Source organism: Manacus candei, unplaced genomic scaffold (genome assembly GCF_025592945.1).
Source record: "Manacus candei isolate 608988 ecotype Guabito, Panama unplaced genomic scaffold, ASM2559294v1 h1tg000023l, whole genome shotgun sequence".
Taxonomy (NCBI): domain Eukaryota; kingdom Metazoa; phylum Chordata; class Aves; order Passeriformes; family Pipridae; genus Manacus; species Manacus candei.
The window spans coordinates 11462611-11489621 of NW_026138071.1; the positions used below are offsets into that span (position 1 = coordinate 11462611).

Here is a 27011-nt window from a genome sequence, read left to right on the forward strand (position 1 = left end):
ATCTAATCATGCTGTCACTATGTCTTTAAGGTCTAAGTGAAAGAGATCTTCATGATAGCTCTCTGGTTTGTTTCTGTGACACCATGCTGCCATTATACTACTAAGATTTTTATTCTTTTGCTGACTCCTGAGATTTTTTTATTTGCCAGTACATCCACCCACTTAGAATTTATCCACCTTCCTGGAATTCAGACTTTCCCGATGAGCTGTGAGAAGGTACAAGATACCTGTAATGACTGTAAGATATCTGTAATCACTGTGCTTCACTTACCAATACAAGTACGACTGTCATTGCTGCTTATTGTATATCCTGCAGGGCAATAACACATCCCTCCTGATGGGGAAGAGTGACAGCGATACTGGCAACTCAGAGCAGGGCAGCGGGATACGTCTGAAAAGGAAATGAAATATTTCAGAAACACACACATTACCAGTAGAACAGCCTCCTGCCTCACTAACAGTTACAAGGCTATAGTCTTTTCTGCAGTGAGCCTACAATGTTAAGAACAGCTTATGTCTGAAGTTCCATAAAAGCACATACACTTACATACATGCAGGCAAGGACATGGAAGACAGAAGATAAGATAATGGTTTTAATAGATTTTAGAACAGAGTTAAAGCACAAGCATCGATCTTATATGAACCATCACTGGTAAGGGCTGTGTAAAAAAGGTGCACGGAGGAAGCCATCTGCAATGCATCATACCTTGTTCCACAAGACCTACTTGTGAACAACATATTTTTGAACTCCATCTATTGGCACATAACCTCATCATTTACTCTTTTATACAGAAGAAAACCTACTATATTATATTAAGAAGAATATCTATATTACTCCAATATATTAGAATATATTGGCTGGATTGTGTACATGGATGAATGCTTCTTTATCCTTTCCTTCTCTCTTTCTCCCTCTTCCTTTTTCCTTCACTATTTCTGCCTTTCTCTGTACTATTATTTAATAAACAATTCAGTAATAGGTGAACAAGTTATGATTATAAAACAACTGCTGACTGACTTCCACCTCCTTCTTTCTCATCTTCCTTTTCCTCAGTTTTTTTCTGTTAAACACCTTGCTTTGCAGCCCATATCTGCTGTTGCTACTAAACCACTGAGCAAAGCAAGAGTGCTTTTTTACAATAAAGTTTAATTTGCTACTATTTTTTTCAACCCTCCTATTCCAAAAAGCATGATTTTGTTAATAAGAATTTTCATCTTCCTAGAAATTAAAAACCAAAAATACCATGGTCCTTATTCCCAGAGGGATTCAATGTTCATAAGAAATTAAGAGGAACTATGTATGCTCATTGCCTCCAACAGAGAAAAACCCAGTGTACCACCAACTGGAGAAACAGGCATCCCAGGTGAAGATATTTTTGAAAACTCTAATCTTTAAAGTGAATTAGCCAAAGCTCAGGATACACTGATTCAATCCTGTGTTCTGATCAGTACAAAACATTCCTTCTCACTTACACAAAGGGAAAACCACAGATATTTAAACAAAAAAGGCATATAGCACACCTTTCTCTGTCTTTGTGAACATATTTTAGGATATGGAGAGTGAGTTAAAATCCTTATTTGTGAAATTTTGTTTTACAAAAGGAATGGGGTTTTTTGCAGCATATATGCCTCTTTCAGATCATCCAATCAGAACAGTGTCAATGAAAATAGCAAGCTTCCAAAATTTCAGTATTCTTTAGGAGACAAAAGGTGAATATAAAAAGATATCAATGCTGGTGTTTCTGCAATTCTGTGTATGTTTTTGATTCTAACACATACTGCAATGTCTGCCTGCGGTGATGTTAGTTTCATCCTCTCCTTCTGGGCAGTCTGCAGTCCCATCACACACTTTTCCAATTGGAATGCAATGCCCTGACCCAGGGCAGGCCCACTCTCCTGGGTAGCACTCATGGCGACCACTTTCTACGGAAAAGAAAAACAGGAGTAATTGAAGATTATGTTCCAAATATTACTTAGAATTTCTTCTCTAACAACTTTGCAAAACTTCTCTATTCCTTGATTTTCTGTTTCTTGCACACAGTTGGGAAAGACTATAAAGAAACATCATCTATACTTCCTTGTCATGCAAACAATACTTGTGCAGACAACACATGAATCCCTTTAGTTTTCTGTTTTGTTAGAAACAGTAAAACCATTTAGCTTTAAACTAACTGTTGCACCAGAAGTGGAACTATAGTTTTATGGTTTCAAAACACACAAATGCTGTCTGGATACAGAGAATAATGCTCATCACAGAAAAAGCCAATGAAAAAGAACATTCATTCATTAAAAAGTTTCTGTTTCTCACACAAAAAATCTTGGCAGGAACTGAGTTATTTTCATTTTCAATCAGTTACTTTTGGTTATTAGATGCCTCATGTCCCCTTAGGGATGACCTGAAAAATCTCCACAGATAGGAAGACCAAAACAAAATATAAAAGAGAATACATAAAAGTAAAAAAGGAGATATTGCTATATGTAAAAACTTAGTTGGTATCATACTCAGTATCACAACAATAATTCTCACACACACAGCAGTAAAAATACTGCATAAGTAAAAAAAAGAAGAAACAATTAAGATATAATTCTAAGGTTTTAACAGAAATAAATTATATTGAGAACATCTTGATTGGTCAAAATTTCAAGGATGTAGCTTAGTGTGGTCTTCCTCTGAAAATACCATTAGAAGTTAGTAATAGCATGTACCACATCCTCTTTCATCTTCATTATCTTCACAGTCATCATCTCCATCGCATATCCAGCTCTGATGAATGCAGCGGCCACTCGGGCAAGTGAAGAAGTTGCCTCTGCAAGTTGCATAAGCTAAGGAAAGAAACATGAGAAAATGTAACTGTTCTAAGTGGCTAAAAGGTTAAAAATAGCAACACTGTCTCAGCAATGAACAGTCATTTATAATACCTCCTGAAAAACTGAGGTAGTTCCATATCTTGTATATATTGCAAACACTGTTGGTTTGTTCTAGTTGTAGGTGGGAACTTCATTCTGCTCTAAGTCTTTACAGTAATAAAAGGGAAGGCTAAATTTATCAATTAATTGTGCAACTAGATGCAGAACACCTTATTAGCAAGGTTCCTGAAAGTGGACATGATGATACTCAAGACTTCAGGAAGTAAAATATCTGCATGCCTTCACAGTTAAAAAAAAAAAAGAGCATTTATGTCAAAGCCTTCTATTCTAAGAGTTCAGAAACATTTATGGGTACTCCAAAGGACAAGCACTGCCAAAGACATAAAAGAGAAATATTTTGGGTGGAGTATGTGGGGGGGGGGGCAGGTGGCATGGGATTATACTGGTGTGATGCCCTTGGTAGCACAGAGTAACTACATGATAACATGTGACCTTCCTGCAACACAAAATAGAAAACTAACTTAGATCCTATAAGCAGTGAGGGACCTTTCTATATAGCTCACACAAGTGATAACTGTACAGCCATGATTCTGGCTGGAGATGCAGTATTTTAGGATACCCTGATCGTGAAGAAAAGAATGAGCAAGAAATTTCCAGAAATGGAGCAGTCAATTGAAGACCTCACATGAACATCTCAAGGACAAGTATCTGTACAGTTATCGGTCCATAAAGTTGTACATTATAGTCACTAGGAATAATTCTAGAATATTCATTCCATTTATCAGAAAATAAAAATGTTAAGAGTCAAATCAATCTGGACAAAAAACAATAGCATGCTGCAGCTAATTGGTATTTCAGAGCAAAGGAATTATCTCTGGGTCATGTTGAAATTAAGAATATGACAACAGAATGAAGAAGTGAAACTGTATGAAGAAGCAAACTGTCACTGAATCCAGAAAATTCAAATAGTAACCATACACCCAGGGACTTAGCAGCAAAGACAACCTGAAAGAAGTATATCAAAGTAGTACTGCAATTTTGATCTTTCTATACAAAAAAGTCATTGTAGAAGAGTGACTAGCTTTTGATGGCTGTATAGCCAAGCAATCTACTTCCTGCTATTTGCTTGAACCAGTTCTTAGTAAAACAGTTAAAGAAACTGAAAAAAAACCCAAAACATACTGCAAGAGTTTTCATCACTCCTGTCTCCACAGTCATCATCATGGTCACAGATGAAGGCTCGAGGGATGCATTCTCCATTAGCACACTGAAACTGAGTGCTGGTACAGCCATGGGCTGAAAGACATTTTAGCACAAAAAGACATAAAGAAAATCTGTCAGAAAACTACAGTCTTTAACTCTAAAAGGAGGTCTATAAAGCATATTTGTTTGGGATCACTCTGCACACGGTACTTACTGCAATTAGCTTCATCAGAAGAATCTCTGCAATCAACTTTGCCATCACATCGCTGGCTTGCATTAAAACATGCTCCATTTGCACATGATAACTGTTCGCATCTTGGGTAGTCTGCAATAAAAATCCTTTAGTATTAGCATGAATCTTAGACTCTAATGAGTCATACACATTCAGTGTCAACAGAATATCTTGATTTAAAGAAAAACAAAAAGGTAATACAAAACTTCCTGTACTAGTACTGACTAACAATCCCTTTACTCTCTTCCCCAACAGATATTCAAAAAATATCCTCTAGACAGATGCTACAAAACCTTGCAAGCAACAAGGGAAAAATTAGATGCCCTCCCACATCCCAAAAAGATTTGCAACGCAAACAGTTCACAATATGACAGAAAACAATGCAACACAAGAGAGCAAGCAGTGAACATTTGTTTAATTTATTTGTACCTCTGTTTTACACTTTCTTGATCTTTATAAAAATGTTTAAATAGCAAAGGAATTCCAGAAATTTACAGTTCCTAGGTCCACTTAGAATGTCATGAGTTCTCAAACTCAGATATTTCAGGTTTTTATGGACTTGTTCTAAATAAGCCAAGGATACTATACTTCCAGGTCCATGGTCTATGTTAGGACCTCTCTTTTTTATTACTTGCTTTTCTCCTTCAGAAAAGAAAACAGATTCTGCAGAAATAATGATTTTTCAGTTTTTTCATATTCTACTTATGTAGATGACTTACAGGCCAATACAAGGGATTATCTGAAACAAATTCTGAAAATACCTCTTTATACAAGCAGTCAGTGAGTTCAGTGGAACTATCTAACAAATTAAGCATAGGCACATGGTAGAGCTGAGTGGGAGAACATGAGCTCATAGTTTAGCTCATTGCCATATACACAAAAATTAATTATTTTGGCCAAATGGCAAGTATGAAAGCAAATAATTGCTGATTTTAGAAGTGAGTTTTATTGAACCCTTATCTCTATACAGAAGATAAATGAACTCAAGACACAGAAGAGCCAAATTACATTTTGTACCTTTTAGATTTTCAGTTTGAATTCTTATCCCATTTTACTTCCCTGAGAGTTAATAAAGCAGATGGAGCAGGATCTCATCTAGGCACATTTTCGTTCATACCCCTGGAATTCAAAACATGCTACCTGTGGCCTTCTGGTGTTAGTTCCCAGGGGAAATAGCTATGGCAGTACAAGAATACTGTTAGTATTACAGGGCACATTGAAGAAAAAGAAGAATACAAGGTATGTGCTCGTAACTGCACTGAAGCAGAAAAGCTTCTAAGGGATTTATATTGGACAGCTTTGTGATTTTCTCCATTTTTCTTCATATGCCACAGAAATACCTCCAGTGATGCTCTATGCTGTTTCTGATGGACTAAATGTCAAGCAAATAGACAGCTGAACCCACTGCCTTGAAGCACCTGCTTCTTCAAGAATGCCCAGGCAAACTAAGGATCTAGTCAGTAATGAGATTTTCTCAAGCCTATACTAAACTCCCTTAGAAGAAGGAAGACACTGTCAACATCTTCTCTCCAGCAACAAGCCTGGCAATGTCCTCAGCCTGGAAAAATCTTTATTATATTATATAATCTAGTGTATTGTATAAATGCATATTACTGTAAAAATATCAAACAGAACAATAAATAAAGATGTTTTGAAGACAGTTGAAAATATACATTCTGACTAAATTGGTGTTTTACCAAAATGTGAACAAAAGCTTCTTTTTCCTTATTTTCTTTTCAAATCTACTTGGCATACAGATTCTTTATTTTAATTGTACTTGCACAAGCAAGAATATTCTTTGAAAAGCCCAGTGGAGATTAATTTAATTTTTAAATTCTCTACAGGTAATCCCATTCCCAATCCTCTGTCAAAAGATGGTGCTTAGTAAATTATAGTTCTGATCACGGCCTGCTCACTGATCTGAAAGATATTTTTCACTGCATTATGCATTGTACATTGTACTCTTTGTACCTTATAGCATATTATCTTAATAAAATGGTTTTAATTATTTTGGGCATTAAGAACTAATCCTCGTGAATAATGGCAAAGTTGTGAGCTACACCAAAGGCTGTAGCCAATGCACTGCAGGTTTCAGGAGCATCTGTGCCATCAGGACAGTTCCACAGTAGCTGGGTTATTTTTATGTGAGGAGAAGTAGCAAAGGTAAAAGAATTAAGCAAGAAATGCTGGTTTCTGTGAGGGCAAACCACTTTCCAATGGTGTCTAGCTAAGGCCCCTATGGAAATCACACACAAGATGCACCTATGGCATTGAGTTTGTGGTGTCGATGCTGAGAGACTGAAGAAAGCCAAAACAGAACTTCATAACACTGCTAGGATATCTGAAAACAAAGGAATGCCTGTCCTTCAACTGCAAAAAAACTGAACTTAAACTCTCTTTCTTTCTGTCCAAAATTTTGAAAGTATCAGCAATGAATGAGCCTAGTTCTTCTACTCCTATCACCAAATAGGAACTTCTTAAAAGGAAAAAAAGAATCTGAACCTTAGCAGTGAGGAGGGTAGGAACAGGATGAACTCTCTAAACCAGAAGACCTATACAATTTAGCTTAATGAAAAGCTCTTTAGCAAACAAAGTCTGGAAACTGATTATCATGACATTTTGAATTTAAGTGGGGAGCTCTTACATTAGGCACTGCTTTGGGGCTTGCACAATAAACATTTCCTAGCTTTTACTTGAATTTTTGTTTAAACTAAGGTTTCTCTGCACGCACCCAATTCAAGATTGATTTATTTGAGTATAAAAACCCACTGCTATGCAAGAACTGACACCAATCAGAGAAACTGATGATACTGCCTCTGTTGTAGGGGGCACATGGAAAAAGTCTCTGTGCTCTGTGAGTGACCTGAAAGGGTTCTCTTCCAGGGAACTGAACTTCTTTTTTTCTGCGTTGGTGACGGTTGAATTGGAAAGAGCTAAAAAGGAAGGATAAGGTTCTGAGTTAAAAGGACAAGAAGGTAGGTAGTTTGCACCCAAGGAGGTCTGAGAATACAGCTGTACAAGAGGAGAGAGTGAAAGGAGACAGTATAAGACTGAACATGGCATTAAAAGTGAAGGGACAGAAAAAACATAAACACTGTTTTCTTTCACCTTGCTTTTAATGGTCAAGAGCCTCCAACATGAAACTGTTTCCTTTATCTTTTCCTCCCAAGAACCTCTGGATAATTTTACAGAAAACTAAAAAGAAAAAATGTTTCCCTAGTCATCACAATTCTAGAAGACAATATGTGAAAACAGAAGGAAATTATTTTCCCCTATGTTCATTCCCAATGCTCAGGAAGAAAAGGAGCTCTTCTTTCTCTCCCTTTCTCTCAGGCATCTCTTTCTTAGCCAAAATATTTCTACACAATTTGTCTCTCCAGGCATGCCAGTACTTCAGTTGCAAAACACAAACTGGCAAACGCCAGCACAAGTGACAGATGAGGCACCTTGTTCCTTTTAACTGTTTTGGGGCAACAGCTGCAAATCCCTTTGAAATGGCATGTTTCCATTGACCCGTGGAAGATGCTTGAAACCTATGTCACAGGACTTGCTAAACCTACATTATTTTGCTTTCTGTCTAACACTTTTGTTCTGCAAGCTGGAAATAAGTCCATATGAAAACAGCAACAGGAAACAGTTGCAAATGGTTTTTGATTCAGCAGAAGCTAATTTCTGTCACATAGTCAAAAAGTGTAACCTTCTGTAATCCTAATCCATGTTACAAGTAGGAGAAATAAAAAAATAATAATAAATGGCAATTTCCTACTCACAAGTGTCTTTTATTGCAGCAACATTCCAAAACATTTTACAAAATAAAATTAATTAAATCCCTTTGACTCACTGCCATGAGTCACCCACCACCTTACAGGTGGCAAAACATTGCCCAGACAGCTCACGGACTATTGGAGACACCAGGAGGAGGACTTACTCCAAGTCCAAGAATCCTGTGAGCTAGATGATGCTAAGCAGTGTTCACAGCAGAGATGCTTTCAGAGCTGGCAGACTGACTAGACTAGACTCTCATTCCTGGCCTTAGTTCCTGATTTTGATCCCTGACACTCTAGTCTTTGGTTGCCTTTCTTACCACGATCCAGTTTTGCTACTTCCCTGTAGGAAAAAAGCCATGGCCTTTTTCTTCTTTCTTGGACTACATCCCCTATGATTTCTTCAGTTCTTGATCTCTGTTCACTTTCACCCTGATCTCTGCAAATTAATCCCAGAGCTGGCTGCCTACTTCCTGACCACAACAGCTATTTAGCACAGCAAACAAGAGGCAAAAAGTAACAGGTTCAACAGTTGACCTATGGCAGCAACTCAACATGAAAATTAGAATCAAAAATATAGAGTCTCTAGGCTCACACTCAGCCCATCAGCCTCAAACAACATGTCTTTAACATACTTCCCCTTCCTCCCTCACAGCCTCAGAGCAGTGCTCAGCTGCCAGAGCTGTATCCAGGAAGGATACATTATTCTGTCAGTCACAGCAAAGCAAAATGGACAGGGCTGGGATTTTCATTTTTCAACTACGAAGCTGAGGCAGGAGAGAGAATTCTACCTTAAACTGAGAGAAATAAAGTATGTAACACAGAAAAATGACACCAGTTTTGACTACTTACTCCCAAAAAGTATTTGCTACCCCAAATAGTCTCCCATTTCATTTTATGTTTCTGACGTTTTAAAATTAAAATATTTGCTAGCTGCTGACTATTTTAAAAAGCTAGAAAAACAGCCTGATACATGTATTTAAAGAAAATTAAACCCCACAATTTTATGAAATTAAAACAGCTTCAATGCACTAATTAAATGACCTGTAGCTGAAACATTGTTCTGATGTTTATCTTAGCCCCTGCATAGGCAGTTTTCCCTTGCTGTTAATCCTATTAGCAGTAAAATGGACTAGGGCTCTGAATTCCTTTGTTCTATTTTTTTACACATTTAATTGCAGAGTTACTTTATATTGGTGACATTTTGCATTTGACTAGTTTCTTAAATAGTGTAACCTATTCGGCAACAAAACTTTATCATCTTTACAATCTAAATCTGCTTCAGGACAGATCAGTGAGTGCAAGGCATAAGTAAACGGACATACATTTGCATTTTGTTATGCTCCATGAAATAACAGAATCAATTATAAATAGCTTTTTTCTTTTGTTTTTCATAGATGATTCATTTGTATTTATGAAACCTTTTAGTACATATTAAATAAGGAAAAACTAATGACAAATGAAAAGGCTAAAATAGTAATATTCCTCATATTTGTTTATATCAGATACTGTGGAAAAGGAAATGGACTAAACAGTGGGGAAAAATAATAGTCAAAGCAAGTATTAGAATCTGCTGCAAAAATCAAACACTTACACTAATCCCTACTGTATGGTTAATCATAAAATCACCAAACTGTTAATCCCATGTTATGGCTTCTGTTTAAAGTTCCAGGCCTTGCAAAGAAAAAAAGGTAATAAAATTAATCAGCCTTCCTCAAGGGTCTTGTCATTACATTCTTCTTGATCTTCTTGTCTTCAGCACTGTCACATTTCTTTAAACTAGTCCAACACAGCTACTCTCAGTGTTCCAAGTCACAGTCATTCTTCTGTCTTAGAGGGACTGTCAACACATAGCCTAATAAACCAGAGTAGAGGCTGTTGAATGATAGGAGACAGTCCCTCTCCCTGGGGCTAAATATGCTGTCTTCACAACAGCCACGGGGGCCTACTGGCTGATGCAGCACTGATGCAGTGGGTTTCCCACACAGGAGTAGAGTGCTACTATTAACATATCTAGAGGGCCCCTTCCTAACTGCCTTTTTAATTTACTTAGATGAGAATGAAATAAAATGCGCACTTCAATTTTCAAACATCACAGCAGCTTCTAGTCTTAAAAACTATTACCCTTAGGACTCCACTCCCAGCCTGCCATAGGTTTACTGCATTATAACAATCACACTGTGGCATCTGAGTGTTCCACACTCTATTCAATGACTACTCACAGGTTTCTCAGAGACGTTCAGCAGTTCCCCTTTCTTATCACAGATACTGCCTTTTTTAAAAAAATATCTTTTCTTCAGGATTTTTTTTAATGTGTCATAGATTTGTTAAACAAAGTTACCAATCTCTTTTCTTCCTCTAAACTTTGAGAGGAAAAATACCAATCTACAGAAGATATTCTTCCAGCAATGATATGGGGTACTTGGAATCTTTTAGGCATTTGTGTTGATGACTTCAGAACTGGTTGTGGGTCTACCACATAATAAATTCCAAGCTGGATGACTCAGCAACATTTTATTCCAGACTACCATATAGTTCTAAATCACTTCTCAATCTACATAGTGTACCTTTTAGTCACTTGTGAGTCAGGGATAAAACACACTAGCAGTTGGCTGACCATGCAATACTCTAGTTTTCCTTTATACAGCATGTGCACATGACCTTTTTTCCTCTAAGCTCAGCCTTAACAACATTTTATTTCTTGCTCCTTTATCCATCCCTTAGCATCCTATCCTCTTTTCCTCACCTCCCATCCTGGGTCTGGTTCTGAGCGAACTATACAATTATGTCTTTTTCCCAAAGGCACACTAAATTCTAACAGCTGGAATAGCAGCTTATGTGTTAGATGTCACTCAGGGTGTGTGAATGTTGTCCTTAGTACTAACAATGAACAGATATGTTGTTACACACTGCTGTGTACATGTTAGACAAAAACATTTCTGGTCTCTATTCTGTGGCCAGCTTTCCTTTCCATCAGTATTTAATCTAGGCCAGGATCTAGGGAGACTGTCACCAGTTAGGCCAACTCAATTCTGAGGAAGTTAGATTCAAAAAAACTACTTGTCCATCTACATGTTGTTGGCACAATATAAACAACTTGTCTGAATATAGTATGACCAAATCATCTCCACAGGAAGCTGCAGTCTAGAATACAAATGCTTTTGAAAGGGTGAAAGTTCCTCAAAAAAATGATTTGGAGTAAAATTCTGATTTTCTACACAGGTTATAACTACTACTGATTTCACAAGAAGCAGGAAAAAAGAATATGAAAAAATTTGGCAAAGTTAGCCCTGAATGTCCCAAAGCTATAAGTCAATTAAATATGGTTACTTTTTCCCAATGCAGTAATAATTATCTTTCAAATGATGAGAAACAAGAAGCCCCAATCCTGTGGTGGCAGTTTGCATTTGAGTTCTGCGATAAAGGATCTGTATCACTACACCAGTTTCAATACACAAGAGAATCTGAAATGAAACTCTTGTAACAAGAAGCATATTGTGGTCATCTTGTCTATCAACAGGCCCTTTAATCTTACAAATTTATTAAAATGCCAGAGAGATGAGATGAAACCAGATCTCATGCTAAGAATTAACACTCACGGCAGGCTCTTTCATCTGTTCCATCAATGCAGTCCTCTACTCGATCGCACCAGTATGTGCTCGGGACACACTGTCCATTGGAACACGTGAACTGCTCACTTGAGCACGTCCTTCCCGCTGCAAGAAACAGGCACTCCATCAGTCTTTTCCATCAACCAAGGCTTTTTATGAAGAAAAGCATTATCCTTCTTCCTCTTTAACTTCTTAATCTTTCTCATAAATATCAGCACTTTCTCCTCTCATGTACTGATATTTCAGGGAGACTGAAGAACATTTGACAAGTACATGGCAGATAGGATAGCTCTGTGAGCCTTCTGTAAGTCAGCAAGTTCACTGCTTTTCTCACTGAAGGGGTTGACCCCCAGGTTAAAAATTACCTCCCTACAATTGTTCTGCCAAAAACATTAAATTACTAATTCTCACTGATTAAAAGTTTTCTCTATTATTTTATTTACTGGGTCAAAATCTGTCAGTAACTAAGTTATTTGGTCAATCAGAATGTCACAACATAGAACACAGCAGAGCTGAAGGTAAGGCACTGCTTTCTAATACAGCCAGGGCCTCAACAGTCACAAATTGTTTACATTTATAACTAAGAGAGGATCAAGAATGATTATGACGGTCTTATGATGACAGGTGTCAGTGAAAAGCAACCACATAAAATTGTTCAATTCCACCTTGATTCCACTACAGTTAAATCAAACATTCAGTTCTTTTTAGGCAAAGTAATTGAATATGTGAAGATATAGCTGAAGGGCAAACTTACAGCAAACTTTTTCTTCCCTCTGCCACCTGCACATGTTTCCTTCAAACTCATGCTATATCTCAACATATCCCAGTCTATACACGGGCATTTGGGCATCTGCTGCTCTACAGGGGCTCTCTATGCTGCCTTCTGCCAGCAGTGTTCTCAAAGTAAGATCAGCTACTGGGATACTAGGGTCATGAGGAAAAACAAGAGCAAGACAGTAAAGTAAAACAATTTGTTTTAATTCTGCACATATGACTTCCAGAGCTGTCGGCTAGTTTTCTCAGGAAAAATTTTTAACATTTCAAGGAGGAAAAGCTCCTCTAGGTTTCCCAAACACAGAGATAAAAAGTCTCTTTAGAAGAACAAGGACAAATACCAGGAGATTACTCAAAAATGGCAGCAGCACAGTGCCACTGTGTAGTTACTAACACTCATGATTAACTAGTACATGGAGAACAATGTTACAGTGACCTCGTTCAAAAGTCAGAGTTTTTGCTCATTTTGCATTTTGTATCTACAGATTCCTTAGTTAAAACATAACCAGCAGCTGTGCTGACACCTTCTCAGAGGAAGAGAGGAGCAAAAGGCAGTTAACTTTCATTGAAATTTTTCCATCCTCAGTGGGAACAAGTATCAAGATATAAAAGCACAAACCAAGTCTGTGAGCAAAATCCTTCCAAACTTAAAACTTTGAACCTCCCCAGGGGTTGGTGAGTTGCTCCAGAGTTGTTCAGTTTAAAGAAATGATAAACAAATTATACATAGAATCAAAATGAAAATAAATTAATCTTATCCTCATCAATTAAAGTAACTTCTAATACTAGAAGTAGCAGGAAACCAGTTCTTCAGAACACCCCATCTTATGCAATAATGCAGAGAATGTAATTTGGTGCAATAATCATTCTCAGGTTTTTTTATATATAGTTCTAAGATGCCAGTGTGAATTTTGTTAGGTAACAGATAAAGCAGACATCATAGTATTATGTCTATTTCACTGTTTTTAAAACTACTAAATTTTGTATCAAGTGTAAAACTAATATACACTGTTTATTTTTCTTTTTTTAATTAACTGAAACATCAGTAATTTTCAGATTTCAATATCTGGGGGTGTCTTTTTCAACATATTTTCTGTATTCTATCTACTTCAGACTTCAGATCATTTAATTTCTAGAAACACTTTAGAGAGACTCTTCAGTACTTCCAGCAGGCTTGTTTGTGTATGTTCTCAATGTGATGCTATGTAAATTACCTTATTTCACAAAGCTAGGATAACATTAAACTTAAAATACTTACGACATTGTTGATGCTCATCTGAGCCATCTTCACAGTCCTCCTCATCATCACAAACCCATGACTGTGGAATACATTCGCCATCAGTCTGACACTGAAACTGATTTCCCTCACAGGTAGGGTGGGCTAGTGTAAGCAAAGAAAAAAAGTCATTTCACAGACACCTGGGAAAGCACTTTCAGAGAAAATAATTGCATAAGAGAAAAGAAAGCTTAAAGTTCAAGTGTTGATGAACTTTAAGTTCCACAAAACACATGAAGCGTTTAACAGATCAAAGAAAACAGACAGACCTGAGAGGGGAAAGGGGACCAGCAAAAGGATGCTCAAAGGCAAAACTCAGCTTAGTGAACTTCTGCACAGGAATGTTCAGCTTTATATCCCCTCCTAGAAACCCAGGCTCCTCTAGAAGGCAGGTCCCAAAGAGGTTCAGGTTCTGAACTGCCCTCCAGCAGAGCCCCTTTTTTTTTCAGTAATCTATGGAGTCCCACTAGCCTGCCTAGTCTCACACGGGTCTGTTCAATTGCTGTCACTCCACCTCAGGTGCTCTATCCCTGGTAGGAAGAAGGCCTTTCAAGACAAGCTTGTGATTCTTCCCTGTGAATTCATGAGGAAAGAGTGAGGGCCAGGTCAGAACAATCTGAATTATTGTCCCAGCTCCACCCTGTACTTTTCAAATAGACAAACAAAAAGGAACCCATCAAAGAGAAAGATCAAAATAAATGTTTGAAACTGTATTACAGCCTACTCTGTCCCTAGTTAATAACCCTGGGAAGAATCACTAGCACAACACAGTCCAGTAGACAGGACCCTGGTCTTAACCATCTTTTTTTCTCAGGATTGTGTTTTTGCAGTTGTGCAAGGTTAACTAGAAACACTTTGTGCTCATGGGATGATGTGTAAGCACAACTCCCAGTGTAACTAAAGCATCAAGGGAGAAAATTTGTAGATTTAGAGTTGCAAAGAACAAAATAACATTAGAGGTAAACTAATTGGAGGGATAAAATAGATCACATACTAGACATATACTTCTTGCATACTTTTTTAATTCCTGCTTTGGGAACCAAAGAATAATCTTTTAATATTATTTTAATCTCAGACCAGTTTTAAACAGTTTAAAACTATCTTGCTACACCTAATGTGCCCTACTACCTATGGCACACTAACATACTGTTTTTAGAAGTACAATTAACTGAAAAAAATTGAAAAGTTTAATTTTCGTCTTCCTAATTCATCACATGAATTAAAATGAGAAAAATTTCATGTTTATAACTATGACAAATGTAGTAAGGGTCCTGATTTTTGTTAGTTTTTTTGTTTGGGTTTTTTTTTTATCTTTCACAAAGTCAAGATGAATTTTATCTACTCCTTTTTCAAAGCCCAGTGACTTCTTTTCAGTTGCAGTTCAGAACTAAGTTGATACATAATATTATGTCTAGTTGAAACAGCTAGAAAGAAAAAAAAAAGGCTATAGGACAACACCATTCAGTTTAAAGGCATTCTTCACCCAGAACTGCACTGCTTTTTTTAGGCTAACTAAAGTGCTATGCAACAAATCAGACTGCCAAGCCATGTCAATGACCTCCAATTATTATATGGGTCAAGCAGTAAAAAAATAATACAATGTAAAAAGAACTGACATAAAGTAGTCTTCCTTACTCCCCATCAGCTGAGGGGCAAAAACTGTAAGTGGGCTGATAACTGCACCAACACACAAGACCTCAAAAAACACTGTATCCAAGAAGGTAAAATGCAGGTGAGTTCCTGAAAATAGACTGTGGAAGAAAATTCTTCATCCTCACGCTTTTCCATTTAGCTTGAGAGAATCTTTGTGCGTGGATATTACAGTTCATATGAATACAACTGTCCCTGAGCTGCTGGCACAGCACAGCCAACTCTGGACAGCTAAGCACAACTCTACTTCAGGTGCAGTAGGCAGAGTTTGTTTTCTAGGGCTTGAAAAATCCAAAGATTTGGACCACAAGTGATGCTGATATAGCTGTGTACACATGCAATGTTCAGGATTACTGCAGTAATAGAATACAATACATTTCTACATCTACTTAGAACATTAGTCACAAAATGAAATTGCATTATTGGACAGTCAGATTTTTAAGAAAAGATTAAGTCATGTTAGAAGCTGAGCAGTACTTGATTTTCTGACTACCAAACCAAATAAACTCATTACATATGACTCAAAGAGATTCTGCAGTATCTCAAGACAACGAGTTTTCTCCCTCTTCAATATTCATTCTTGTACCCCATGTACATTGGGATCTTATTAATTATATTACAAAACAGTTGCTCTGTATTTGTTTCACTTACGGCAACCAGCTTCATCTGTGTCATCCGAGCAGTCTCTGGCCCCATCACACCTCCAATCCGCGGGAATACAGCGGCCATTCCCACAGCGAAACTGCCCCCGCTCACAGCCTGTGGTAAACCAGAGGAACGAGCAGGTTAGCAGCACAGGCACATCAACACAGACAGTGACGTTCATTCCTGTTAAACAACTGTAATCTATCCACTGCCTTGTGGCACAGAAAGGAGAGAAAATGATATTACAATAATACAAAAACTATTAAAAAGTACATAGGTAAAAAAGATCTCTATACACTCAGTCAAAAAAAAAAAGTAAATAACCATCTCTAAACATTACAGGACATTCCCAACTAAATTGTTAGAAAATTTCAATAATTTTTATATTTTTATATTATACAAAAAAAACCAAAAACAATTTTAAAAAAGGAAAATTAACCTAAACAACTCTCAGAAGAGCACCTACATTATAGAAACCTATTTAGCAGGAATGTATCAATGTTAAATTCCCAAGCAGTATAGACTTTAAATAAAGGTAGGGAATCATTTTGCATGTTATTTCTAAGGACTAAACATGTTAAACATTAGTGGTCTCCAAAGTCTATGAGGATTTTAAAATAATAATAATGATAATAATCCTTTTAGCTAATGTGGAAATCTTGTTTCAGCAGTAAATGCTTCAAAGTGTAGAAAGATCTCAGGTTTGTTTTGTTTTTTAACAATGTCCACATATTTAAAATCTTTTCTCTGAAATACAAGGAAGCATGTCTCCAGTCAAGATCTGAATAGCAAATAATTTTTAAAAAATTAAGCTTTCAGCCATTTATGGCTGATCAAAAGCTGTCCTGCTGTCATTCCCTCCTGCTTGATCTACTAAGGATTAAGACCTGATAAAGAATCATTCATTCCCAGGTGTAAATGCAGCTCGATCAGGCCTTTATTAGTCAACTAATGAAATCTCCAGTCCCATAGGAAAGAGAAAAGGCACCGTTTATGGCCTTTCATTGTGATTATGGCCTCATAAAAAGGGAGTGAACAGTTTTATAGGTCCCCAAAACAATGAGCTATAACATAATTAGGTTCAACAGCGCTCTGTTTCATGTTAATCTGTTGTCAGCACCTCAGAGAAGGGAACACTGAAAAAACCTGAGGTAGTAGCAAAGTCCAACTCTGAAGAAAAAAAAAGTCCTGTTTCCTGATTTAATTAACAGCCATAAGATAAAACTACATCTTTCAATTATTCTGAATGATTTGTCCAGAGAAGATAACCTCAGTATATATAAAGCACAACCACCTACTTCATGAATTTGTGATGACATAAATAACACACTACCCTAACTTTCATGTAAAACCAGGCATATCAACACTGTCACATAAACACAGTTAAGTGATGTATTCCTAAGGGATATAGGCAAGCTACTTTATGCAAGGAATGTTCAAATCTGATTGTCTGGTAGTGACATCCTGATTTATAATGTATCCTGCAAATGGTCAAAAATTTCACTTGGATAAATGGTGGTACGGAGTGGTACAGGAGTATGTTCACCCAAATACCTTCTATAGACTAATGCATGATGGTGGTTGGTGGTGCAGGTCTGGGGTTGGTGGTGCAGGTCTCTTATCAACTACCTTTAAAACACAACAACCTCCCTTGCAAAAATGCCCTGAAGGAATGTACAAGTTCACTCTGGAATCCCAGGCCCTCTCCCTGAATTTTGCCCTACAAAGCAATATTTTCATATAAGATTAGCAGTTAAAGCTCTAATAAACACAACACATAAACCACCATTTATCAATTGCAATTACTAAGCAAAGCAAACACTAAATCTGCTTGTATATTTAATATATTATTGTTTTCAAAACTACTGGAATATTCATAGTCACTTACTTAAGAAGTTACAATAGAGAATTAAATCTGCATCCACATGATTAGAATTTTTAAATAAACACATGCTTATAAGCAATCAATATGAGTAATTTGTACATTATTTCTAAATAATAATTAGCTAAAAAAATTCAAGCACTATGTACAACACTGGCAATTTATTTTGCCTATCTTGTATTAAGTTCCTGTAGTTAAACATACCCTTCTAGTGATTAAAATGAGAAGATAACACTGATAAACTTTTTTAAAAGCATTATAAACACAGCAGCCTTTGTACAGTATGAGAAATGGTAAGTGAATGTTAACACAAAACCTGAGAATCACACAGTTCTGCTACACTCTGTAATACTTTGCAGAATCATAGTTTAAGTTGCTCACACCTACATACAGTAAGTGCTGTATCAATGTCCATTATATAATTCTTCAGCAGAACTGTTATAACTCATTTAATTATGGCATTAGGCTTTACAGTGTTGTCTTCTACGCTTATGTATAACTGAAGGCAAAGAGCTCTGAAATACCTATAAAAATATGAAAGACTGATACTTACCACTGTTTTATATTATCTCTAGAACAAAGAAAATGACATAGCAGATAATTATGTAAATTCATTAAAGAGATAATCTTTGAAAACAAATAATATGAAAGAAGTAAAAATATCAAGGGCACTTCTCACAAAGGTTCTAAAAAGCTTATGCTTCAACTGTGGTCAAAAACAATTCTAACTTTGATAAAGGAGAAAGTAATCAGGAGAAGAATGCATGATTACAAAATTACTCCTACAAATACCCAGGAGAAATACCCAGAATGAAAGAAAAATAACCATGTCAGCAATAACCAGGTTTGGTATATGCTATGCAACGTGAGCCTGCAGCACCTGGGTTTCAGCAAGAGTGGGGACTGTCAGAAGACAAGGGATATTAGCTTGTTTATGGACGTTATTTGAAGCCTCCATTCACTCCAGATTTAGTCATTAGTAATTTTTTTGAAGGTTTTCCTTTTCATAAGAGTTTTTGTGGGTTTTTTTTTAATGGCAAGACAGCTCAATTATCAGTCAGATATTGATAAAAATTAATACTAATGACCTAATTTACATGGGAATTCAGATTTACTCTGACAAATGCTGATAAAACCAGACACTTCTTTTAGGCAAACAGAATCCTGTTAGTAAGATTGCTGGAGGAAATAACAATTGAGTTTTAAAAGGAGCAATAAAATAATCAGTCTTCACTGTCATGCTTAAAATTTGCTAACAGAAAAGATTTTGAGTGACTTTTGAAAGTTTGAATTTCAGAAATGATTGAATTTTTGGTGTTGCTCTACTATTACCATAATTCTCACTATCATTAAAGCATTAGTAAAATACAGGCTAAAATGCATGGCAGACCTTAAAATGACACCAGAATATATATGAAGAATCTCTGGGCATTAACAAAAATAATTTGGAAAGGTAAGATCTGTTTCAACTGCTCAATATTCAGGAAGACACCAAGGCTATAACAAATATATGAGATAATATTTAATATAAGCCAGTCTAATACTGAAAAATGCAAATCAAAGATCAGAACCATCATTGCAAAAATATAGCCCAAAGCCTTATTTCTAAACTTCTTCCTACACTTGCTATATTTGGACTTTATGCTGATTGTGTCACTAGACTTTCCATTGTTCTCTGTGTCTGGGATTCTTCTGTAAGAGATTCTGAGTGGATATTTAAGATTCAGAAGTTGCTCAGGTAAAACAAGGTCTTACATTACTGGCTCTGGGAAAGCTGCTTGAACAAAGATTATGTCAGGTAGTCATTTTCCACTGGAATAAAGTAACATGATAGCGATTTTGCCAGAGCAAAGATTGAACAAAACACAAACTAAATAAAATCTTTTTCACTTTTAATTTATTAAAAGTAAATGCATCTTTCACCAAAGGAAATAATGCAATACAAGCACTATTCACCTTCTGTTCTGTAACAATTGCTGCCTGCATATGAATGAAGTATCCTATGGTAAACCACTGCCTAAGACAAACCCCACTGCCATTAGAGGATGACAGTCAACCTTTAGAAAGCTAATGAATGTTACTCAGTGTCACGGGGAACTCCAAGTCATAGGGAACTCAAGCAGAAGAGAGAGAGGTTAATAGCTTCATACATTTCACAGCACAGTGCTCTAACCCATAGGGCTACAGTCTTCAATAGGAAGGCAGTCCACCACACTCTCTCAACCTTCACTGGGCTTCATTTGTGCCAATGTTTCTGCAGAAATATCTTAAATTCAATCATCTTGTATCAAAACCAGAATGTTATGTTTGACTTACAGTAGAAACCAATACAGCCTTACTCTTTGCTACTCTGCATTACTTTAGACTCCTTGCAGTTCCTTCCTGAACAGTTCTAGCCCTTTCTATTCTTTTCACACATTTTCTACCTGCCCATTCAACCTTGAAGTCCCTCACACTTTTAACTCTGACTACAAATCTTTTGAATTACATTTGTCATCCACAGATTAAGGGTCATGACTGTTCATTCTGACACCACAGAATAGGCCAAACCCCCCCTCATTCGTTCTCCCTTCCTTGTACTCACAATACCTTTGAGAACTGCTAACACTTCTTTAACAGTTAAGCCTGAATGAAGGATTTAAAGTAATGAGGAATGTATTAAGCCCAGGGTAGATTGTACCACTCTCAAACTGTCCACTCAAAAATCAAACTTACACTGCTGCAATTACTTTACACTTTAGGAATCAACTCCCTCTACAGATTTTTCTTTTTAATTTAAAAGAGTAATGTTCTTCAAGGCAATATCTTTTCAACTGAACAGTTCCACTTTTAATACATCTTCAGGTTTTCAACAAGTAAATGCAAACAAACTGGGCATTACAAACCTCTTCCACATAAAATTCACAAAAAGAAAAGTAAGTGAGAAAAATAAGTGACAAGCTCTCTTTTCTCCCTTTCTGTCTTCCAGCTAAGGGTATTCTCTGCTCCCATTCCGCCCCCAAACAGAGCAGCCCATTCCAATGGCCTTGCAGGTAAAAGAATCCTGGAGAATCACCCTCCATACACTTTGATATCCTATTTTTGCCTTGCTTAATTACATGCCAAACAGCACAAGTGTTTGGAATGCTCAGGGAGGGGAAGCTGAACCTCTGTAAATTCCATCTCTGTTCCCCCACACTAATGGAGAAAGAAACAAAACCCATAGTTTAGGAAAAACTTTAGCTTATTATTGTATAATAATATCCTATGATACTGAAAAGCAGTATTCTGCTAGCAATTACAATTGGCAAATGAACAAATATTATTTAAAATATAAGAAAAAATAGTCTGATAAAATTACGCTAAATTTCATATACCTTGAGACAATATTTAACCTTCAATCTTTCTACACTCTTCAAACTTCATTTTATTTAATACAAACTATTCCAATCTACAAAAAAAGACCACATAAGCATTTATAGCTATTACAGAAAGCAGTAGAAGATTTATCTGCAGTCTTCAAGACCTTGCAACACAAAATGTCTTTTGTATCTATGTGTCTCTAAACTAGGTTATATTCGACAAATAATTTTAACTGACAATATCAACAAAAAGGCAGTACATATGTGTGTCTGCACCCACTTCACATGGCTGCAAGATCTTAGTGTACAGATCTATAGGCAGACAGGGGACTAGTCAAGGGACAATCTGTAGCAGAATACCTGCAGTGCCAGAGAGACAGAAACACAATGTTAATAGGGAAGTGTAGGATTTATTTTACTGAATTGTCATCCAATTGCATATAATGAGATTATTATTATTAGTAAATAAAACAGCTGCTCAAGAACTCTTTGTGCCTTGCGCTGTACGATGATGTAACAAAAAGAAGGGCCATACCCAGACAGTTTGCAGCATAAAGACGACAGACTCTTGAACTCACCTGGGTGCCCCAATGCCAAGAGGCCAAATGGCCCTGGTTCTTCCCCTCACCAACATATATCCTGTTGTCCCTCTGTTAGCACTCCAGAAAGGCACCATACATGAGAGGCACACTCTGCGTTGCTGGTACATTTATTAGACAGTACAAGAAACAAGGCACATTTCAGATTATTTGGGGGTGGGAGTCAGGGGGCAGTGGTGGAAATGATAAAGGACACAACTTGAAGCAATAGATCTGGTTCTTCACTGACACTAGCTAGACTTAGTTTTGAGTAAACCACATTCTGTGTTCAGCAGAATGACAGGTATCAGAAACTGTAATAAATGGGTTCTACTCTGATAGGCAAGATCCAATACCTACATTTTTAATTACTGATTTATAATAAAAAGCACCTTAAAATTCAAGACCAAAAGTGAAAATATTGTCTTTCAATATGGACTTAGAAATATCACATTTCCTTGCAGCATCAGCAGATTTATATGGTTTCCCTTTACTTGCCAAGCAGTAAAAAACCCCAGCAAAATCTACATTATAGTCTATGCTTTGTGTCTGCATGTTGTATTGACAATTAAAGCCATCGTTAAAACTAAAGCATCAAATCTCATTTTAGTAATGCTCACATGCAAAATCTTTCATAAAAATACTTTAAATTAGTGTACTTTATGTTAAACTATTTGTTTTCAGATAATACAGTTATAAAAGGACTAAAGATTAATTTCTGCTAATGCCTCAACATAAATCCAAGAATTAAAGAAATTCAGGATTTTAACCTACTGAAACTAAGCAGGAAAGCTTTCCTGCAAAATAAAGAGTCCAAGTCTCCTGTAGACAACAAGTTCAAAGGAATGACACTGTAAATGCCTCCTAGCAACGTTAAAGATATTCATAATCCTCACGCTTTCTACCTTACTTCAGCTTTATTAATTGAAAAAGCAACAACTGCAAACAGCCTGATAAAAATAGAAATGGTTTACTAATTATTTTTTAACAAATCTACTCAATTTTATTTTTTAAAAGTATAAGCCTGAACTAATAATAAAGAAAAAATGCTCCTAATTTTTTGATAAACCACATATGGACCAATTAGGGAAAAAAAATATCAGTTTTAATTTTTTTTTTCCTTAAAACTCTGGTACTCAGAACAAAATAAGCATGGTTTCTACATTATCACTTCAAAACCAATCATTCTGTAAAAAGTAAAAAAAATTAAGATATTTAATATTTTAAAATTATTCACATCGACCCTAAAACTAAAAAAAATAAACTTCTTAAATTTAAAACCATGAGAGTTTATTTATCATACGTGCTGACAAACAGAACGTATCCATACTATGTATCTTTTACATCCTACAGTACTATAAGCAAATCAATAAAAATTGGTCCTTTATAATCTTGCTTCAACTCACACACTTTTTCAAAGCAAAAAATAAACTATTACTATCTTCTTAGTCCTAGAACAAGGCAGGAATGAGAAATATTCCCTTTAAGCAAGGGCTAATTCTAATAGACAGGAGGTGATACTCCTTTCTACTGATAAAGTAAATATTCCTTTTACAGAACAGACGAGGTTCCTTCTTCCATTTAGGTCACTGTCAAATTTCTTGTACTTCAGTGATAACTGAGGATCAGCCATTAATTTTTGTTGGACACTTTCTTTAATCTCAACTTTATATAAGTATTTTCCAGGATGAGACTAATAAAACCTATTTGTACTCCTTTCTTAGAGAATTTAGTAAAGGCATTATCTGTATGGCCAAATTCAAGAGAACCAGTACCTCCAGTAGCTTTCTCAATATAAAAATGTATTTCAGACACATTACATGTAAAGAACATGTTCTGTACTAAATTGGATAACCTCAACCAGTTGTCTTGGCATTAGGTGTCTTAATCCACACAAATCAGTTGTGATTGTGTTAGCTGCATAAGTGAAGCAAGCCCCATGAACTCCAGGGAAGCATACACTGTAGGAGCTCTCCTAAATCTCAGAAGCTTCTTTTTCATGAATGGCATACTAAATATGCAAAAATCTGTTCTAATTGACCAAATGACATAAAAAGGAAGAAGAACAAGCAAACACAGTAGAAATAAAGACACCCTCAGTTACTCACAGAAGGAAGCATCCCAAGCATTTTCATAAGAATGAATCTTGCTAATGGCCCCAAGGCTGCTGTAGAATAACAATTGGGTAATAGAAGGAGGGGGGGAATATGACCAAACAAGGCAAATCTTCAAGACTAGGAAGTATTTACAACTACAGTGTGTGGAAATAGAAAAAAAAAGTGCTTAAACAACTTAAAGAGAACATGTACAGTACATATCACTAAGAAAGTCCAATAGATGCAGATAAACTTCTCAGGAAGTTCTACTCATTTTGAGAGCTGTACTGTTTTTTAAGTAAATTTTCCAACTAGTGTGCTGTTTTTTCTCAAAATTAGACCCCATGCTGAGATGAGGACCTGCATTCAATTCAGTCATGCACTCCTGAAATCTGATGAGTCATTGCAGCAGTAAGAATTTGCCTCAGTAAGAGCCTTCCAATGCAGTTTATGACAGTGAAAATTGCTATGCAACATATAGCACTTTGCCAAATCATAAGCTTTACTATAATATTATATCACAAGTTATTCAATGAAAAATGAAACCTGTCATGCAAAAAATAAACCATTTTCCCTTACAGATAATAAAATACAGTAAGCACATAAAATGAAAGCTATTTCTGTCTTCTCACCACAGAACACATATCCACAACAAAGTTCTTCACCAGCATATTAGTAGGATTCTAGATTTAAAAAAAAGACAACTTAAGTTGTGTCCCAAAGCTTTACAGGACATTAGTCATCATTTTGTACTTCAAAAATTGCGACTGTTACTTGTTGCAAGCTAAAAATGTGAGAACATTTTCAAAAAAGCAGAACTGATGTTTCAGTATAGTAAACAGATAAACTATATACTGTAAGCATCTAGTGTGCCTAGATAGACATTCTAATGCTGCTTACTACTGCCCATGACATTGGGAACTACATATATTTCTTTGGATGTGTTGTCACTTCACATTTCTCCCTTATACAGTAGTGAGACTGTTTCAGCTCGCAGCTAATGGCTGATCACTCCTTATCAAGCTTCCTGAAAAGCAAATTCCATATGCTAAGGAAGGCCTGAGTAAATGAACAATCATAGAGTCACAGAATGGTTTGGGTTGGAAGGGACATTAAAGATCATCTAGTTCCAAACCCCCTGTCAAGATCACCTGAACTGAAACAACACTGTTGTCCAATATGCTCACACAAAATGCAGCTTTATCTTAATAGACCTGAAAATGAACAGTAATAACTAAATCATCCTTTGCCTATTTCATTTCTAAGTGTAGTATATTTTCTTTACAGTTTTCTATTTTAAAATAACTTTAAAAATCCTTTTACACAAATAGTAATATTAATGAATGTGTCACATTAAAATGACAAAATCCTTTAATTCATCAAAGGAGGACAGCTACAAGAAATACCATCTCCCACTGAAACATTATTGCTTCCCCAACACCAATGGAAGCATTTTAGTCAGATCTTCTCTAACCATCCAAACTCTCTATCAGATTTACTCATCCATTTGGATTTTTTTAAGGATGCTTGATTCTGCTGTTACTTTCTTTCATTGGTGGCTGCTAGGCATAATATTTTAAGTAATTGCCTTCATTATATTAGCTAGTTACACTAAGCAGCATTCCAGGCAAAGAGGTGAATAGTAGGGAAGAACTGCTCTAGCTTGTGTAGTTCCATAAGCCCTACACTTGCCATGTCCCTGGAAACACAAGCACATACAACTACTGCACACTGTCTACTGCCCATTATGTCCTTACATTCAAAAGGAAGTACATAAAACAACAGGAAAGGTATACATTGTCTCCCAAGTATGGCAGTGGTAGCACACAACATACAAATAGCATTGCTCAGAGAACTGCAGGCATTTGCCTGCAGGTCTGCAGCCTTGAAATTGTAATCCCTTCCTCATAGCAATAGTTTTCCATAGGTCTTTCACAACTGCTAGAAGATTGCAACCATGCCTGTTATATTGCTGGCCAGAGAGTCAGTGTCTCCATACAGAATGTTTAATGACAAGATTTTTCATTTAGCAGGGTGGTAATTTGGGTCTCTCTCTCTCCCTCTACTGCCTCATGAAATTTCTTAGGATTTAAGTCTCCTATTAGAAAAAGTTAAATAGGCCAACAAGTTTAAAAGTATTGCACCCAGTTTCAGCAAGGCTTTAAAGTGTGTTCTGTGGCTGAATTCATGCAGAAAATTAAAAACTGCAAAGGTAATACAAACAGTTCAAATATTTTTATGGAAGATACCACAGACTTTGTCACTCATTTCAGACATAAACTCGAGCTTGTTTCTTTCATACGAAATGGTTTTAAAAACCACTAGGCCTTGCAGTAGTAAAAGTTATTTTTAATAACACAGCTAGAAGGCCAACAAAAACTGCAGCAGCATTCCATGTCGTTGGTTATCATCCAGTTCATTTATTGCATTGCAGGTTGAGAACAGCCCTACAATCCTGCTCAAAAGTGAACATGTGAGCAGTCCCACTCAAGCCAAGCCATCTGTTTACACTAGACAACTTTACAAAAGGGTTTCTGGCAGCACTTACACTTGTTCACTACAGCCCTGATGGACCACTCTTGATACCAGCATGCTAGCCAAGCACTGCCTTTAAGTTTGTAGCAGTAGCAGTAGGCAGTGGTTGCATGGCTAGCAGAGACAATTCACTGACTTATCACAGGAGAATCCAGTGTCTCTTTCTCTCTCTCTTTCCAACACCTCTCTTTCTTTCACTTGTGCTCTCCTTCTTATTCTTTCTTTTCCAAAGTCCAGTAACTATCCCCCCCACTACTACCTGCATGCTGCTCAAAATCACTAAGCCACTAGGAAATCACCTAATTCCCTAGGTCTGGTTTAGTTTTCCCTCAGGTTTCTAAGTGAAAGCACCTCAGAGAAGGTCTGATGAGCAGTGGCACGCTAGCACAAAGCACACACCAAAAACTCTAGGTTGGCAGCAACATGGGTATGGGATATCAGAGAAGAGAGGGAAGGATAGTGGGGCATCCTACTTCAAGCAGCACTGAACTGTTCACTTGGCTCATCACTTCTCAGAACTGTGCCCTTAGATGGCAAAGGGCTTGATCAGATCTAA

At 36.6% G+C, this 27011-nt stretch overlaps 1 protein-coding gene across 2 annotated transcripts in view; it reads right to left on the reverse strand.

Moving 5' to 3' along the window:
• The window catches only part of LRP2 (LDL receptor related protein 2), a 117406-nt gene that overhangs the window by 83900 nt on the left and 6495 nt on the right, over positions 1 to 27011 (reverse strand). For both annotated transcript variants that reach the window (XM_051787320.1, XM_051787319.1), the window contains exons 2-9: positions 16030 to 16137; positions 13711 to 13833; positions 11667 to 11783; positions 4286 to 4396; positions 4051 to 4164; positions 2707 to 2823; positions 1780 to 1923; positions 272 to 391 (exon numbers count right to left, since the gene is read on the reverse strand). In XM_051787320.1, coding sequence (XP_051643280.1) covers positions 272 to 391; positions 1780 to 1923; positions 2707 to 2823; positions 4051 to 4164; positions 4286 to 4396; positions 11667 to 11783; positions 13711 to 13833; positions 16030 to 16137 — 954 coding nt within the window. The remainder of the gene's footprint in view (positions 1 to 271; positions 392 to 1779; positions 1924 to 2706; positions 2824 to 4050; positions 4165 to 4285; positions 4397 to 11666; positions 11784 to 13710; positions 13834 to 16029; positions 16138 to 27011) is intronic.